The 15684-nt window shown below is 45.8% G+C and overlaps 1 protein-coding gene across 4 annotated transcripts; it reads left to right on the forward strand.

The window, feature by feature from the left end:
- The first annotated feature begins 655 nt into the window (after window positions 1–655).
- Window positions 656–15283, forward strand: zc3h13 (zinc finger CCCH-type containing 13). 4 transcript variants are annotated; one of them, XM_078243384.1, is made up of 20 exons: window positions 656–1003; window positions 1827–2003; window positions 2249–2352; window positions 2564–2681; window positions 2922–3033; window positions 3853–4019; window positions 4157–4305; window positions 4492–4692; window positions 4812–4979; window positions 5126–5469; window positions 5884–6378; window positions 6582–6830; window positions 7232–7748; window positions 8007–8119; window positions 9154–10389; window positions 10549–11223; window positions 11317–11460; window positions 11757–11957; window positions 12242–12405; window positions 13659–15283. In XM_078243384.1, the coding sequence occupies exons 2-20, from the start codon at window positions 1836–1838 to the stop codon at window positions 13857–13859; spliced, it is 5526 nt and encodes a 1841-aa protein (XP_078099510.1). In that variant the 5' UTR covers window positions 656–1003; window positions 1827–1835; the 3' UTR covers window positions 13860–15283. The 4 variants fall into 4 exon arrangements, with proteins under 4 accessions (XP_078099510.1, XP_078099508.1, XP_078099509.1 ...); XM_078243382.1 differs by having other exon boundaries at window positions 657–1003; window positions 8007–8203; XM_078243383.1 differs by having other exon boundaries at window positions 657–1003; window positions 2567–2681; window positions 8007–8203.
- The last annotated feature ends 401 nt before the right edge of the window (window positions 15284–15684 follow it).

Below are 15684 nucleotides of genomic sequence, written 5' to 3' on the forward strand. Positions count from 1 at the left end.
AATTACAAAGTTTTAACATGAATCCAACCTATTATTAGCAAATATGAATCTCCACTGCTTGGGTGCCCGGATAGCTCAGTTGGTAGAGAGGGCACCCATATATAGAGGTTTGCTCCTCAACGCAGCGGGCCCGGGGTTTGACTCCGCCCTGCGGCCCTTTGCTGCATGTCATTCCCCCTCTCTCCCCTTTCATTTCTTCAGATGTCCTATAAATAAAGGCCTAAAAAATGCCCAAAAAAGAATCTCCATTGCTTACTGGCCTATAGGTAAGGTAGTCACTACGGTAGCCACCCACAGATACAGTTAATCCTAAGGATTCACTGTGCCACGTGTAACATTAAAACATGATTTATAAAATAATGCCAACAATTATTAGCCTACTTTACTGTAATAGGTTAGTATTCTACGCAAAAAAAAAAAAAAAAAAAGGTATGTATAAAGGCGTTAGGCCGCCCTACACGTTATTGTAGGCCCAGTTTAATGTATGTAGTAGGGGGACCCTGCTCCGTCTCTCTTTCAGTTAAGGGGTCCTTGGCTTAAAAAACGTTGAAGACCCCTGCTCTAAAACATCCATGGGCTGTTAGTCATGTTTAGCATCACCGTTACTGCCCTCTGATGGTCACAAGGAGTAACTACAAGCACAAAAACACTTCCGGTGAAAACTTTAACACAATAAGAAAAGCAAAGAGTATTATGGCGAGCGTTTTATAAAATAATATTTTCGGAAGAGATATGTGATGATATTTCCACAGCGAGCAGTACGATAAACAAAAGCGCAAAGAATATATACTGTGAATGGCGGCAATGCAACACCCTGGAGTACAAACGGCCTCTACAAACCACCGAAGAAGAACGGGGCATTTATGATGCACACCCTCCGCCAATATGAAGGCACCCAGGGCAGTTTCTGCCTTTGATTTTAAAGAATAAGCCTTGTTATTTCTACAAGTGCTGAATCCACTACCTGGACTAAAGTAGATGCGACGCCGAATTAATATCTTGGGTGAGACGGCTTATTTGTTCAACAACACAATATCTAACAGGCACGGCACTGGCACTGGCGGTGGAGTGAAGGCCTAGCTAGCGCTAAGATAAAGCATGAAGTCATTAGCTCTTTGATGAACTAACTTTAGAATTAGCATCTGTTCGCTTGTTTCTTTTCCCTGCACAAGGCACGCCGTATAGTTAACGCCATTAACCGGCTAAACGTGGTAGTCTCACATACACACGTAAAATACTTAAACAATGGCATTAAAGTCGTGTAGTTAGCTAGGAACTTTACGTTAGCTAAGCATGCATGCAAGACTCACTGCACCGACAACAGGCCAAGCCATTTGCATCTGTTTATGTTTTGCATATGTTGCTACCTACAGGAGAACTGCAGGCAGCCAAATGTTAAGATTACAATCATTTAAGAAGGTTGCTAGATTCAAATAGTTTCATTAGTCCTAATTGAGGGTGCTAAAATCTGTAGCTCTGCACTTGGAATGAATGAATGAATTCAGGTCTGACAGTGCAACACTGGCAGTGTAACGTTAGTCACCCGGCAAAGACATTTTGATGGGCCGAAGTTTTATAAAATTGTTTTTACTGTCGTTTGATCCATCCGAACTGTGTAGTACATATACTGTATCCTTGGATACGCTTTGGATCGATAACCGTTATTAACCTCCCTCAGCAGCAAATATGTGACTAATTTATTCTGCTCGCAGTTTACTCCATTAACTTTTTATATACAAGTACTTATTTAACGTGTGTTTGTTGTATTTATGCAGATGATTGATCACTGACATGTCATTGTCAAGCATTGTTTGTCATGTTTCCAGTCCTGCAGAATGTCCAAGATCAGGCGGAAGGTAACAGTGGAGAATTCAAAAACCATATCTGATAGCAGCAGCAGCAGCAGCACCACGACCAGCAGCACCAGCAACCCCGCCGCCCCCTCCCGTCGGCCCAGTGTGTTTGAACGACTCGGCCCCAGCACTGGGAGTAATGCTGCTGATGTATGTATATCCTATAGTGCAAAGTATTTCCATGGGACAAACATGTGCTCCTGTTGCAGAGTTAGTGATCCAGTACCTCACTTATTGGCCCTTTTTTAAGTGCAAGCTCTTTTAGTAGTCTGATCAAATATGTCTTGTGTTCTATACTGAACTCAATATCCTCCTAGTATTCCTACTGTGATGTTTGTCTCATTTTAGTGGATGTTGCATTATCCCATCAGGCTCATTTTGTATGTGTCTTTCAGAGTCACTGTAGAAATTGGCTGAAGACCGGTAATTGCAGTTACGGCAACACTTGTCGCTACACACATGGAACTCAGCCACGAGGCAAAGGATTTAGCTTTAGTCGGTAAGATGGCTTGTTTAATTTGGCAATCAGGATTTCTATGTGATAATTTAGGTATATGGTTTCATGACTTTGTACCCATGAGTCCTTTTTACTTTTTTAATTGCTGTTTCTGTTTTGTAGTTTTGTCCACAACGTAACAAATGGCTTATCTATAGCATCATATTATTGACGCGTAACTTGAATGTGTATTTATTTATGTTTGTGTGTGGAGCAGGTCAGCCGAGAGACCCACAGGTGATCTGCGGGAGAGGATGAAGAATAAAAGACAGGATGTTGACCCAGAAAACGTGAAGCGAGACCTAGACGAGCCCACATCCCCCACAGCGAAGGTGAGTTTCCTGCTCCTTCAGTCTCTACCTTTTTGTATTGTCAATGTATTGGCAAATGTGTAAATGACGGATGGTTCTAAACTAGAGGAAAAGTCCACTGCTAATCCTGAATCTGAAAATGAATTGAAATGTGAATAACGTTTTTAAAACCTGGAACCGCAACACATGGATAAGCACAGTAAGTGGTGCCAACATGAAGGTGTCATTCTAACGTCTCTGTGCATGTTTATCCACCCACAGCAGAGAGACTCCTCCAGAGGCCGACACAGGGAAAAGGAGGATATAAAGATTACAAAGGAGCGCACCCCAGCCAGTGAAGAAGAGCCCACAGAGTGGGAAACCAATCGTGAAGGTTGGCTTGTTTTGTTCAAGTTTTATACAGACATGAAAATCACTCACCTTTCGGCGAAATTCAAACAATACGAGTGTGCACGTTCATAGCGGAACACGATTTGTCATTAACGATGGCCACTCTGTAAAAGCTATCTGAAGCCCAAACTGCCTTGACAAAGCTGTCTGTCTGGAATCAGCATGGCAGGTATTGACGTCCCAGAGTTTAGACGTCTAGCTATATGAAAAGATAAACAATGTATGTAACAAATGTAAATAAAGCAGCTAATATCAACAATGGACAAAATCATGAATGTACTAGCTAATTTGCTTTTTTGATGATGACCTGGCCAAAGTAGTAAAATTTAGTTTTCACAATGATTCATTGTAGGATTATGATATTATTGCAATATGTAAATCCACATTGACTCTTTATTTAACATATGGTTGGAAGAAGTAATAATTGATCCAAAACTTTTTAGTTTTTAAAAATTATGAGTTTTATTATTGTGTAATGTCAGAAGGACTTTAACCGTTTTGCCAGTCAAATTAACTTTAATGAGTGCATATTGAAATATTACACTGTTGGTTGGCAAAAAATGTATCTCAAAATGCATCAGATTGATGCTTTAAAATATGGAATATTTAAAATTTTCCCAGACCCCCCCCTAGAGTGGTAATATCCTTCTCACCTTTTTCACCCCTGACCTGTTTTCATGCCTGTTTATAGACAAGGGACCTAAAGTAGTTGTAAATATCCGTTTGATTTTAATTTATAAAAAAACTAAATAATATCAATATGAGCTTTGACATGACCGACATGTTCTGTCATGACTTTAAGACTCCGATATCGGTGACTACGACTACGAGTTATCACTAGAGATGAAGCGCCAGAAGATTCAACGTGAGCTGATGAAATTGGAGCAGGAAAACTTGGACAAGAGGGAGGAGATTTTCATCAAGAAAGATGAGGCCCCCACCAAAACGAGAGCCACTGCCATACCGAAGGTAGGTGACTAGTTTGAATCATTTTTAGTGTTCAGCCTGAAAGTGTCTTCTAATGTATCTCTGCCTCTAGAACAGCTCATTGCCCGTGCTGAAGTTGCTGAACTCTGATTTGAATTTCAACCTTCTCTGTCTCTCAGGCCTCCCCAGAGACGTTAAGCAATAAAGATTCACCCACAGCCAGGAAGTCCACTGGATCCCCCAAACACAAAAGTGCAACCAAAGGCCCAGGCTCTGGGAAGAAAGAAAAGAAGGCACCACTGTCCTCACCTGTTTCAGAATCTACCAGGTAGGAGTCTGGGGGTGCACTTTTTGTTTTAGTTGCCAGAATGTCTCATATACTCCTCAACAGACTTGAGTAACATTTTGTGGAAAGTTGAGCCATTTGGGAAGCAAGAACTGATTAAGAATTATACCTTTTCATTATATTTTGAGGAAGATATGAAAGATTTTTTTTCTGTCCTCTTTCAACCAGGCCTTCAAAAGGGAGCCACAGTAAGAAGAAAGGGCCCCGTACCCCCAGTCCTCCTCCTCCTGTCCCTCTGGACATTCCTGTGGTGGGGAAGAAACACAAAGGCAAGCATAAAAACAAGGAGAAGTCTGAGGAGAAGCTGAAGGAAGCCAAAGATCGGGGGCGAGATGCAGAAAAACACAAAGAGAAGAAGGAGAAACGCAGGTAAAGTGCGGAACCAAGAAATGACGTATTCCCAATTTAAGATGGCTGTTCTTATTCGTGTTTCTGGTGGTCTTTTGTGCAAGGCATCCTCTTTTTGAACATACCCGTGTTGTTTATAGGGACCGATCAGACAGCTCCCACAAGGCAAAGCGGTCAGTGACGTCAGAGGAGCGTTCTGGTAGCGTGTCATCTCCCTTTAGGGGCACTTCACCACCAGCCAGGAAGAAATCCACCTCTCCTAAAGCTTCGTCCCATAAGACGCCTGTGCCGGCCTCCCCTCCTCGCAGGTCAGCACATGTGGGCCACCGAGCAAACGCCTTGACTACCACTTGACAAAACGAATGTGCCAGGTCTTTGGTATTATTTGGTAATGATGATACCAGTGCAGTTCAATCAATAAATAGCAGGAAATAACCGTCCTTTGTCACCGCAGGTCTCCCACTCCTCCCTGCCACCATCGCACCCCGACTCCTCCCCGCCACCACTCGCCCTCCTCTCACTCTGGCTCCTCTGCCCAGCGGCACTCTTCGTCTCCCCGCCGACGCCGCTCGTCCTCTCTTACGTACCACCGGAGCACGGCAGCCCCGGCCTCTGTCTCCTCCCCTCCAAGCTCCCGGCGCTCCCGATCGCCTCCTGCCTCCCACGACCCCTCCTCGCCCCACCGTCGATCTGACCGATCGAGCCCCGGCCAGCGGCGCTCCAGGGGCCGCGAGAGGAGCCGTGGTGAAAGAGAGAGGAGTCCGCCTGCTCAGGAGCGCAGACATGAGCGCAGAGATGGTAACCTCATGTTCTTGCACTGTGTTTTCTTGTTTCTCTTATGTCTGTTTCTCTTTTTTTCAGCACATTTGACACGAATGCTTTTGAGTGTCAAGTCCACACTACCAGTGATTTTGGCACTATAAAGTTATAAAATAATGGTCATTTTTTTACACAAATCCTGCTTTTTGGAAGATTTTATTACTACAGCATGTGTTACCAGTGTCTCTGTGAGTAATGAGCTCTGAGTTCAAAATAAAAACTTGAATAATTGAACTTGGCCTAATATATCTTGCATAACCCCAGTCATTATTTAGATTTGCAAACAATTTTTGTGCAGAAATAATAATGGCAACACTTTTTTATAATCGATTTTAATAAATTCTCCCCCCCTTTTCATCAGTTGTTAAGCTTTGTGCTTCTCTTTATAAACAGAAAGCCGCAGCAAGCGAGAGAAGGACAGCGTCCGCGACGACCGGGACTATGACTCTGAACAGGTCTCGTCACGGGACGCTCGCGACGACCGGGAGACCAGAGACGCTCGCGAGAGACGGGACGCTCGCGACCGAGGAAGGGAAACAGCCCGCGACTCTCGCGACCACCGAGACAACAGGGACGTAAAGGACTCCAGAGAGAGCAGGACGGAGACTCGCTCCAGTCGAGAGTCGCTGGAGCGCCGTGACCGCGAACGGGAACGAGAGAGGGACCGGGAAAGGGAAAGGGAGAAGGACAGAGAGCGAGAAAAGGAGAGAGAAAGGGAGCGAACAGACGCCCACAGGAAGGAGGAACCGGCTCAGGACGACAGGAGTTATGGGAGAGGTCATGGACGCGAAGATGGAGGGCGTGCTGATGGAAGGACGGAGAACAGGACGGACAGAGTTGAGAGGAACGGACGAGGGAGAGGGCGTGCTAATGAAACATCTGATAAAGGCAAGAACTGACATTACATTTAGCTTTATTTCCATAGCTTTTTATTTGTGGCCATAGGAAAAATGTTTAGTGACAAGGAGCTTCTTAGGTGACAATACTGTACTCTATATCTACTGTCTAACCATTGTACCTTTTCTTTAGTGTGTGTTTTTTTTTTTTTTTTTTATTCCCTTTTTTTGAAACAATCTTTTATCTCCTTTCAGCCTCAAACAGAAACTCCCGGGGTTCCCAACTGGAAAGCAGCCATGACAACTGGGATCCACGGAGTAGCGCGGTGCGCGAACGGAGCGCGGAGAGGAGCACAGATCGCAGTGCGACCGAAAGAAGCTCCGAGAGGGGTTCAGACCGAGATCGCTATGACGGCGACCGGAGAGGAGAGCACGCCCGAGACTCCTCATACGACAGGAGAGGAGGGCACGGAGAGCGGGATCGCAGAGACAACCGAGAGAGAGGTGGGCGTTTTTGTAAACCTTTACAATATCAAAAACCATGTACAGTAGGGCTGTGCAATTAATCAAAATATCAATCGCGATTATAATTTTGGTAATCCCAAAAACCGATTAATCAGTAAACGATTATTTTGCACATCAGACTTTGCGTAAACTCTTAATTTGTCTTGTGTTCAAGCGGGAAAAGTATTAAGGGAAATGTAACAGTTCATGGTGTTTTCACTGTTCAATAAATGCAACATCTTTCCAAAAGACAATGAGTAATCTTGATTTCAATTTTGGCCAAAATAATTGTGATTTATGATTTTTGTAAATAATCGAGCAGCCCTAATGTACAGTATATTGTATGATAGTTTTTATTTTATATTTGTTTGGCTAAGCTTTTGAACTTTCTGTTTTCCCAGATCAAAGAGCAGCCTCACCAAATAGACACCAGGGGAGATCAGAGGAGTCTGAGAGGGAGGAGAGGAGAGAGGAGCGCAGGACAGAGAGAACAGAGGAGAGGCGCGATGACAGGACCCGTGACCGGGAGCGAGAGAGGGACAGGGAGCGGGAGCGAGAGAGGGAGAAGGAAAAGGAGAAGGAGAAGGAGCGAGAGAGGGAAAAGGAGCGAGAGAAAGAGGCCGAGAGGGAGCGGGTCAGGGAGCGGGAACGGGAGAGGGAGAGAGAGCGGGAGAGGGAGCGAGAGAGGGAAAGGGAGCGCGAGGAGCGGGAGAGAGAGAGGGAGGAACGGGAGAGGGAGCGAGAGAGGGAGAGGAAGGAGCGGGAGAGGGAGAGGGAGAGAGAGAGGGAGCAGAGGGAGCTGCGGGAGCGAGAGAGGCAGCGGGAATGGGAGGAGCGAGAGAGGGGAAGAGATGAAAGGCGGGAGAGGAGAGATGACGACCGGCCCGTTAGAGAAACACGGGACGACCGCAAGACAAGGCATGTATCAGCCTTCTCTGTTTATTCTCACATTTTCATTAATATCATGTTTTCTTTGCCTCTTCTGTACACTACCACAGTATACAAACTGTACAGGTATACACTGTACATTTCTATAAATGGCGTGCGTGGTGGTACACCAGGCTTTACTCCATTTGTCCATTGAAACCTACAGTTCTCCAAATAGTTGCGTAGCCTTGAGTGTGATATTTATTTAAAACAAATGTTTGTAATAACTCTCCTCTTTTCTCCCGTTAGTCGTAAGAGGCCCAGGGTGGAGAGCAGCCCGAGCCCCCGAGCCTCTCCTAAGCGAGCAACTCGGGACCTCAGTCCGGCAGACAGCGACGGCTACAACAGTGCAGAAGAGAAAAGTGAGCGTCTGATTGGCCGAGGGCAGGCCAAGCCCCTCCCACAGCCCCTCCTCCCCAGCCCAGTGTGTCCGCCTCCATTGGACAGTAGGAAAATTCTTTTTGAAAGGACACACTCCTGTTTAGTATGGAATGCACCTTTATGTATACCGGAAATACACTCTTTGTTAAATGCAGGGGTTTCTCTGCCATTATACGGCTTAGTGTATTTGCGAACCATCTACAGTGGACAGCATATGAACGTTAAAACAATGTGGAGAGAATCTGGAAGAGCCGACACACAGCACTCGTTGTCTTGTCTCATTGTCACTCGACATGTGCCGCATGATGGTTCGCGTTCACTGGTGCAAAACAGTGTCACGGGCACACACACACACACCATGCATGTTGCGCACACAGCGGCAGTTGCAGCCCACCCGTTGGCGAGGGTGCGGCATAGAGAAAGAGAGAGAGAGGGGGGAAAAAAGGTGAGGGAGGTGTTTGTTGGCGAGTATGAAGTTGTCAGTAACGCTTTAGCAGTGAACGTAGCAGCGCCGTCCGTGTACAGTTTATCTGTCGGTGAATAAATGCTGCAAGACCCAAGCCAAGTTCCGTATCTTGCTTTCTACCTGCTGGTTGTGAAGTGGGCTAGCAGCAGTGGAGCTAGCGACAACTTCAGCACAGGCTCACTAACTTAAGGTGGGCCAGCTATTCTCATTTTAGTGACAGGCTACTCCTCCAAGTTTTGCTTTAGTGATCTCTCCCTAGCTCCAACCGACGAGCACTAAGCTTTATGCAAATAATTGCGCCATGGCGTCACCAATATGCAAATGAACGTATGATGACCGTATAATATGCACCGTTAACGCTCTAAAAACCCAGGGAAAACTCTGTAAATGCATTGTTAGTCATGTTATGGCAAATACCTCCAATGAAAAGCCTCAACTGTTAGCCCACAAATGGCACAGAGAAGCAGTCTGTTGTCAAAGCTGCTATTTGACTGATTGCTTTAATGCTTAAAAAGTACTGAGTGTCGTTATGTGACCGTTTCTGTGCAGGTGCTGACAAAAATCGTTTGCTGAGCCAGGTGGTGCGGCCCCAGGAGCCCTTGTTGCGTTCTCCGCTTAGGGCTGCTCTATCTGAAGAGAAGCCCAGCCACTGGAAGGATGAGGAGCGCAGAGGTGCTGGGGACAAAAGGGAAATACGCAGCCGCCATGAGGACCTAGAGCCTCGTGCGGAACGGATTAGAGGAGGCGACAGACGAGGAGAGCATCTTGCAGACGCCCCATCTGACTGCCGTAGCAGAGGCAGAGAGCAACGAGAGTCTACGCCGCCTCCCCCTCCTCCAGCCCTCGCACCTGGCAGTGAAGACAGAGACACCGCTGGCTCCCAGTCCCATGAGGAGGGCAAAAAGAAGACAAAGTTGCAGAGGAAGGGCTCGAAGAAGGGTCGCAAAGAAGAGGAGATTGGCAGTGGCAACAGCCTGGCTGGTGCAGGAGATCGTTTCAACCCCGAGCCCCCAGCCAGCGGTCCTGCAGATGGGCCTTCACCCATACTCTCACCCAGGAAAGTAGCCAAGAAGAAGGCGCTTGAACGAAAGAGGAAACGGTCGCGAGAATCTGACGTGTCTGATGAGGACTCATCTGCCCCTCAGCCACATAATAAGAGGAAGAGAGGTCCCCGGACGCCACCACCCTCAATGAGGCCTGATCATCGCGGTACTGGAGGCAACACAGAGCCATCTCCTCTGACCAAAATGGACCATTTCAGTGACTGGTCAGATGAGGAGGTCACAGACCGAGGAGCACCGCTGGAAACGCAAGCTCCACTGGCTCCTGCTGAGAGGACTCCTGCTGAGCCTCTTAAGAGAGGGGTTGGTCTCAGGGTGGGCAGGGACAGGGAGCGGTGCAACCCTCCTCCCATCGCCCCGCTGCTCCCCCAAGATCCTTCGATGCTGCTGCCGACTCTGACTCCGCAGCCCCTCATGTCCCAGCCCATGCTCCGCAAACTTCCCCCAGAGCAGACGCGCAGCAGCAGCATGGGAAGCAACCAGAGCCGCGCGTCATCCAGACGCCTGCGATCGCCCTCCAACGAGTCAGCCCATCGAGATGACCCGCAAGGTCCACGAGCCCGCCGGGGCAGGCTGCAGGGCGCCAACTCACGGGACCGAGAGAGGGAAAGGGAGAGAGAACGGGAGAGAGACAGGCCGGTCGTGAATGACCCTCCGGTGGCCGAGAGAAAGTCTCGAATTGACCAGTTGAGGAGAGGAGAGCCCAGCCGCAGCACCTCCTCAGGTAGATTACACTCACCATCTTGACACTACATTGCTGAACATGAACATCTATATTTACATTAAACCATAAACGTTTTGTCATCTCTGATACCAGAATCATGCTTAATTAAAACGCCCAACTCTGATCCCAGCCTAACTTGTATCTGTCTCTGTTTTACAGACCGACAGGATTCCCGCAGCCTCAGCTCCAGGCGCAGCTCTCCTGACTCTGAGAGGCAGGCCAGGTCCATGTCCCGCGCCGGCTCCTACGACAGTCGCGAGCGGGAGAGAGACAGGGAGCCGTTTGAGCGGGAACGAGACCGAAAGGACCTCCGGCCTCAGCCGCTGCCGCCGCAGCCCCAGCAGCAGCCCCTGCTCCTCCAACAGCCCCTACAACAGCAGAGAGACTGGGAGCCCGAACCTAGGGACTGGCCTAGCAGGGGACGGGAGCCCCTACTGATGCGTCCAGGCCGGGAACCTCTCCTGAGGGAGCGGGATATCAGGGACAGGGAACGCTTACTCCCTGAAGGACTCATCCAGCAGCATGAACGGGAGCGGGAGAGAGAGAGGGAGAGAGACAGTAGAGGTGACAGAGGCGGCGATCGAGAGAGGGAGAGGATGATGATGATGATGATGGATCTACCGCCTCACGGGGACCCCAGGGTCCCAGGACGAGGAGACCTGAGGGGCGATATGAGAGGAGACCTGCGAGTGGACATGATGAGACAGGAGAGGGGCGACTATGAGCCTCTGCTGCCAAGAGAAGCCTTCAGCCCACCAGAGCCGGAGAAACCGAGCAACAGTCACCATCTCATGGGAGAGCAACGGGAGCTGGAGAAGACGGAGAGCATCGACGGTAAGAAGATCAACACAAATTGCTTTTTTATGTCACTTTCTTTCCAAATTTCCAGCGCGGATTGAAAGGAATCTTTGTGTGCTGTGTTCTCAGGAGACGACGATGGCAAAGAAGATGAAGGCCAGTCAGTCGCATCTGTGGGAGAGGAGTATGAACCAATCAGTGATGATGAGCTGGATGAAATTCTGGCTGACAGCCAGAAAAAAGAGGATCAGCAAGACGATGAAAAAATTACAGGTACTAGGAAATACCTCCTTATTTATGAAGAATATCTATGTGGAAATTCATTTCTGTTATCCAAACCTTTTTTTTTTTTTTTTTTTTGAAAAAAAAGGTTTTTCTTCTGCTTGAGGGATTGATTGGTTTCATTCCAACTATTTGAACATCTCAGGAAAATCTAAGAGATCTTGAAATTCACTATATCATTAAATGCTTTTTTAATAAAATGTTAGTAAACTACTCAGATGTTCCTTTTTTAAAATAAAAAATAAATTAAAAAAAAAAGTAACCTCCCCAACGCCATGTGTTGACAGGTCCTCTGGATGTCATTGATGTGGACTGGTCCAGCCTGATGCCCAAACAGAAGCAGGAACCCCGGGCAGCAGGGGCAGCTTTGCTCCGGTTCACCCCAGGGGCCGTGCTTCTTAGGGCGGGCATCTCCAAGCGACTCGCTGGGCCTGAGCTCCTGGAGCAAGTCAGAGAGGTGTGCAAGTCCGAGCTGGACGACCCCAAAGGTGAGAGTTTTGACATCTTCAGCAGCATTTAACATCAATGTTTGTTCTTTTTGCTTTTCTTATGTTTCATTTTTTTTTTTTTTTTTTTTATTTGTAACATGATTTTATTATTTAAATCAGCAAAACTAGTAATTTTGATCACAAGTTATGATGGGGATCATGATAACAGACATTACTGTACAGCATGTATTCTTTATCTAGAATGAAATGTTCAGTTTAATTAAGTTTAGTCTGTTTTTTTTGTGATCAATTTGTCTAAAACTTTGTCAACTCTGTCCTGCCAGATGCTGACAAGCTGTTTGAGCATGACCTGGGGGCCCTGAATATGGCAGCCATGAACAGGCGGGTGGAGAGGGCAGGTTTACTGAGAAACCTCGGGCCCTGTTGCAAGGCCCTGTGTGCCCGCAGGGACTTCGCCATCCGCCGGCAGCTGTTAAAGAATGACAAGGTAGATGTTAGGGCTGCACGATATTTAGTTTCATCGTCTACATCGCGATGTGCGCATGCGCGGTAGTCACATCGCAGGACGTTGCGATGTTGACGCTACAACTTCTTTGCTGCTTTAAACTTTCACCGTTCTCCTTTTCCATGATTGTTACCGGCCGACCCTTCCCCTTTAAGACAGGTGGTCATGTGACGTAACGTTAGTCCGACGGGGTGGGGGGTTGTTATGGGAAGTGAGGCTCTCCCGTGTGTAGAAAAGTACCGTGATGCACGTGCTTTTCCATGTAGTGAAGCTACAGTAGTCAGTGTTTTATGTTCGCTGCAAAGACAAACTAAATCACCTGATTAATGCAACGTAATCACGACATATCCCGGCCATTTTTCACCGCAGAAAGCTGCTACCAGCCAGGCTAAAGCTAACATAGTTAGCCTAAAGAAACAAGGCGTCTGTCCCAACTAACGTTATGGTTCGGAGCTGCGACGCTGGAAACGTAACACTAATCTACAACAACAGTCTGTTTCTGATATAACGTCATTTCCACTGATTTTAGTGCTCTTGGATACACAGTTTGTTGAAGAGTGTGACATGCAGTCTCTGCATGCACAGCAAACCAGCAATCATGATCTATTTTAATGTATCAAACAACCAAAGCAGGCCCCGCTAGTCGACCACAACCTGACATTTAGAGGAAGCAACATGCATGCATTATTAATATCATTCACTTTAGCCTGGATTGATATTATATGAATACAATGGTGTCATGTCAGTCAACCAGTGTATTTCTTCCTAATTTCCCTCTCCAAAATCACTTCAGAAGAGTAATCACAGCGCTTACTTGCTTTGGTTTTTGTAAAGCATTAAAGTTTAACAAAGACTGGTTCACATAAGAACATTTCCTTTTTCATTTTTATTTTCTTTGTAGATGCACTCTCCTACAAAATCACCCCAGTAGTTGAGAATGATTTGGTATTTCTAAGTAGGGCTATTTATGTCCTCTTGTAAAAATTAGTCTTTTTTTCATATCGCAATATATATCGCAGGGGAAAAAAATATCGCACTGTAAGTTTTTTCCAATATCGTGCAGGCCTAGTCGATGTCATCCAATCACTGGCAGGAAAACTAATTTAATACTGCAGTTACTTTTGTCGATCTCAACTATATTCTCAGCAGCTTCTCTGGACGTCATTTCCATATGCTGACCTTACAACTGCATTGTTAAGAGAGATGGGTTTTTAAATCTACTTCTCCTTCTTCAGGGCCAAACCAAGCAGTACCCCACTACGCCCGTGGTAGACAACGAGCTGCTGCAGATGAGCATGCGTCTCTTCAGAAGGACCATGGCTGGCCAGGCCTCGGGCCCAGAAAGGTCCGACAGCGGGTCAGCACCGGCAGCCGAGGTCGCTCCAGCTGGTAGTAGTAAGCTCAGCACGGCACAGCCTGAGGTGTGTGTGTCCTGAAAGAAGTGGGTTTAATGAGTCAAACACATGAAAGTGAACACGTCTAACTCTCCCTGACTCTGTCCCATTCCATTTCATACATTCATACATAGCCTTTTTAGTCGTGGAAGGAAATAAAGGAAAAGAGCAAAATTGTGAATCTTACTCAGTAATGCTTTACATGTTTTTGATGATCTGCAAGTCCCGTGCCAGACTACTGGACATTCTAGCCTATGGAGGTTTGTAATGAACCATGTATGAGAAGCATAAAACACACCTAAAATGACTTCATGTTTTTGTTTTGTGCATTACAGTGTTTTAGAGCAGCTTTTTAATTGTCAGTTTCACCTGCCTAACCAATTTCAAATGACTGTTTTGTTTTCGTATATATTGTGCATTGGTTACTACGACTGTGCATTAAAATGCTTAGATGTTGATTTTTGTGACGGGTCTTTTGCTTTGTATGAAGTGAGTGTTCAGCCTTTTAAATGTGACACTTGATGTTATCACTATATTACAAAATATCTGCAGTGCAAATCTATAGCATTTGCTGCAGAGTGTTACTGACCAACAACACTGAAACATCCTGCAGGGACTTGAATGAACGTTTTTCATGAATAAGCACTGCCAAACTATTCCTTCATTGAATGTAATTTGTTATAACTGTTAGTCGTTAAACATTATTGCTTTTTGCTTGATGTGTTTGTTTTGAATGGTTTGGCAATGTCTCCCTGAAATGAACTGAAGTGATTGCAGAGCACACTATAGACTGCAGAGTACCAGATCTCCAATACTGCCATGTGGAAGTCCTCTCCTTAACATTCACCAGCCCAAACCATCCAAAAAGGAGCCAAAATGTTCCCAATAGGAAAAAAAAACACTAGACTGCTTAGATAAAGAAATGACTAAAAGGATAAATCATATGAACCTTTTATGTGTTCCAGTGGTTGACCGTCCAGAGTCCCAATAAAAAGACTTGTACAGGTGGATAAACTGAACCTCTGGGATGTGGTTGTATCAACACTCTTAGTTCAACAAGTGACACTTGAAAAGAGCAGGTTGTGCATGCTGTGAGTGCTTGGACACATATTCAATGGACAAACCAGCTTCAGTGTTGCACAAAAATGCTTAAAGAACATAAGAATGGAAACAAAGCTGTTATCTTATAGATCCCTGGATTCAACATGGCACCTTCTCCAGGGCATGCAACTGTGACTTGAAATCTGAGTGACATTACAGACATGGAGCGATTGGGCTGTGGTGTAACCCGCTGTCTTTTAGTCGGATCTTTGAGCTGTTGGAAAACATTTTTACTACTACATATTTATTTTGTCTAAGGATCAAGGTCAACATTGATATGTGCAAGTAATGATATCTGGTTTAAGGCTGTATTTTTTTTTTATTTTTTTTTTTACTGTAAAAATAAATGTAGAATGACATTTTTACATTGTAACGACATTTTGCCAGATAAGGACAACTGGGGACCTGAAGGAATTAAAATGTAGTGCAGGTTTATCACATTACATTACCACAATGAGCTATGAGGACAGCTACTAGATCCAAGCTTTTGCATTTAGAGGTAAGTGCTGAAGTTTACATATAACCACAACCACTTTAGTTTTTTTTATCCTAAACTTTGACAGTATCTGATGGTGTAAATACGCAATTTTATAATTTGTACAATGGTGTTAAAATTACAGCTTTTGGGCATTATTTTTGAGGTTTTTGACACCAGTGTTTGATAAAGACTTAAGACAAGATAGAGGCATCTCAGCTGGTTGTAGACCTCATAAGCCTAACACAAAATAAAAGATCTTTTATATTGTGAATGCCTCTTCTTATCCTC

This window comes from Sander vitreus, chromosome 24 (assembly GCF_031162955.1).
Source record: "Sander vitreus isolate 19-12246 chromosome 24, sanVit1, whole genome shotgun sequence".
NCBI classification, from domain to species: Eukaryota; Metazoa; Chordata; class Actinopteri; order Perciformes; family Percidae; genus Sander; species Sander vitreus.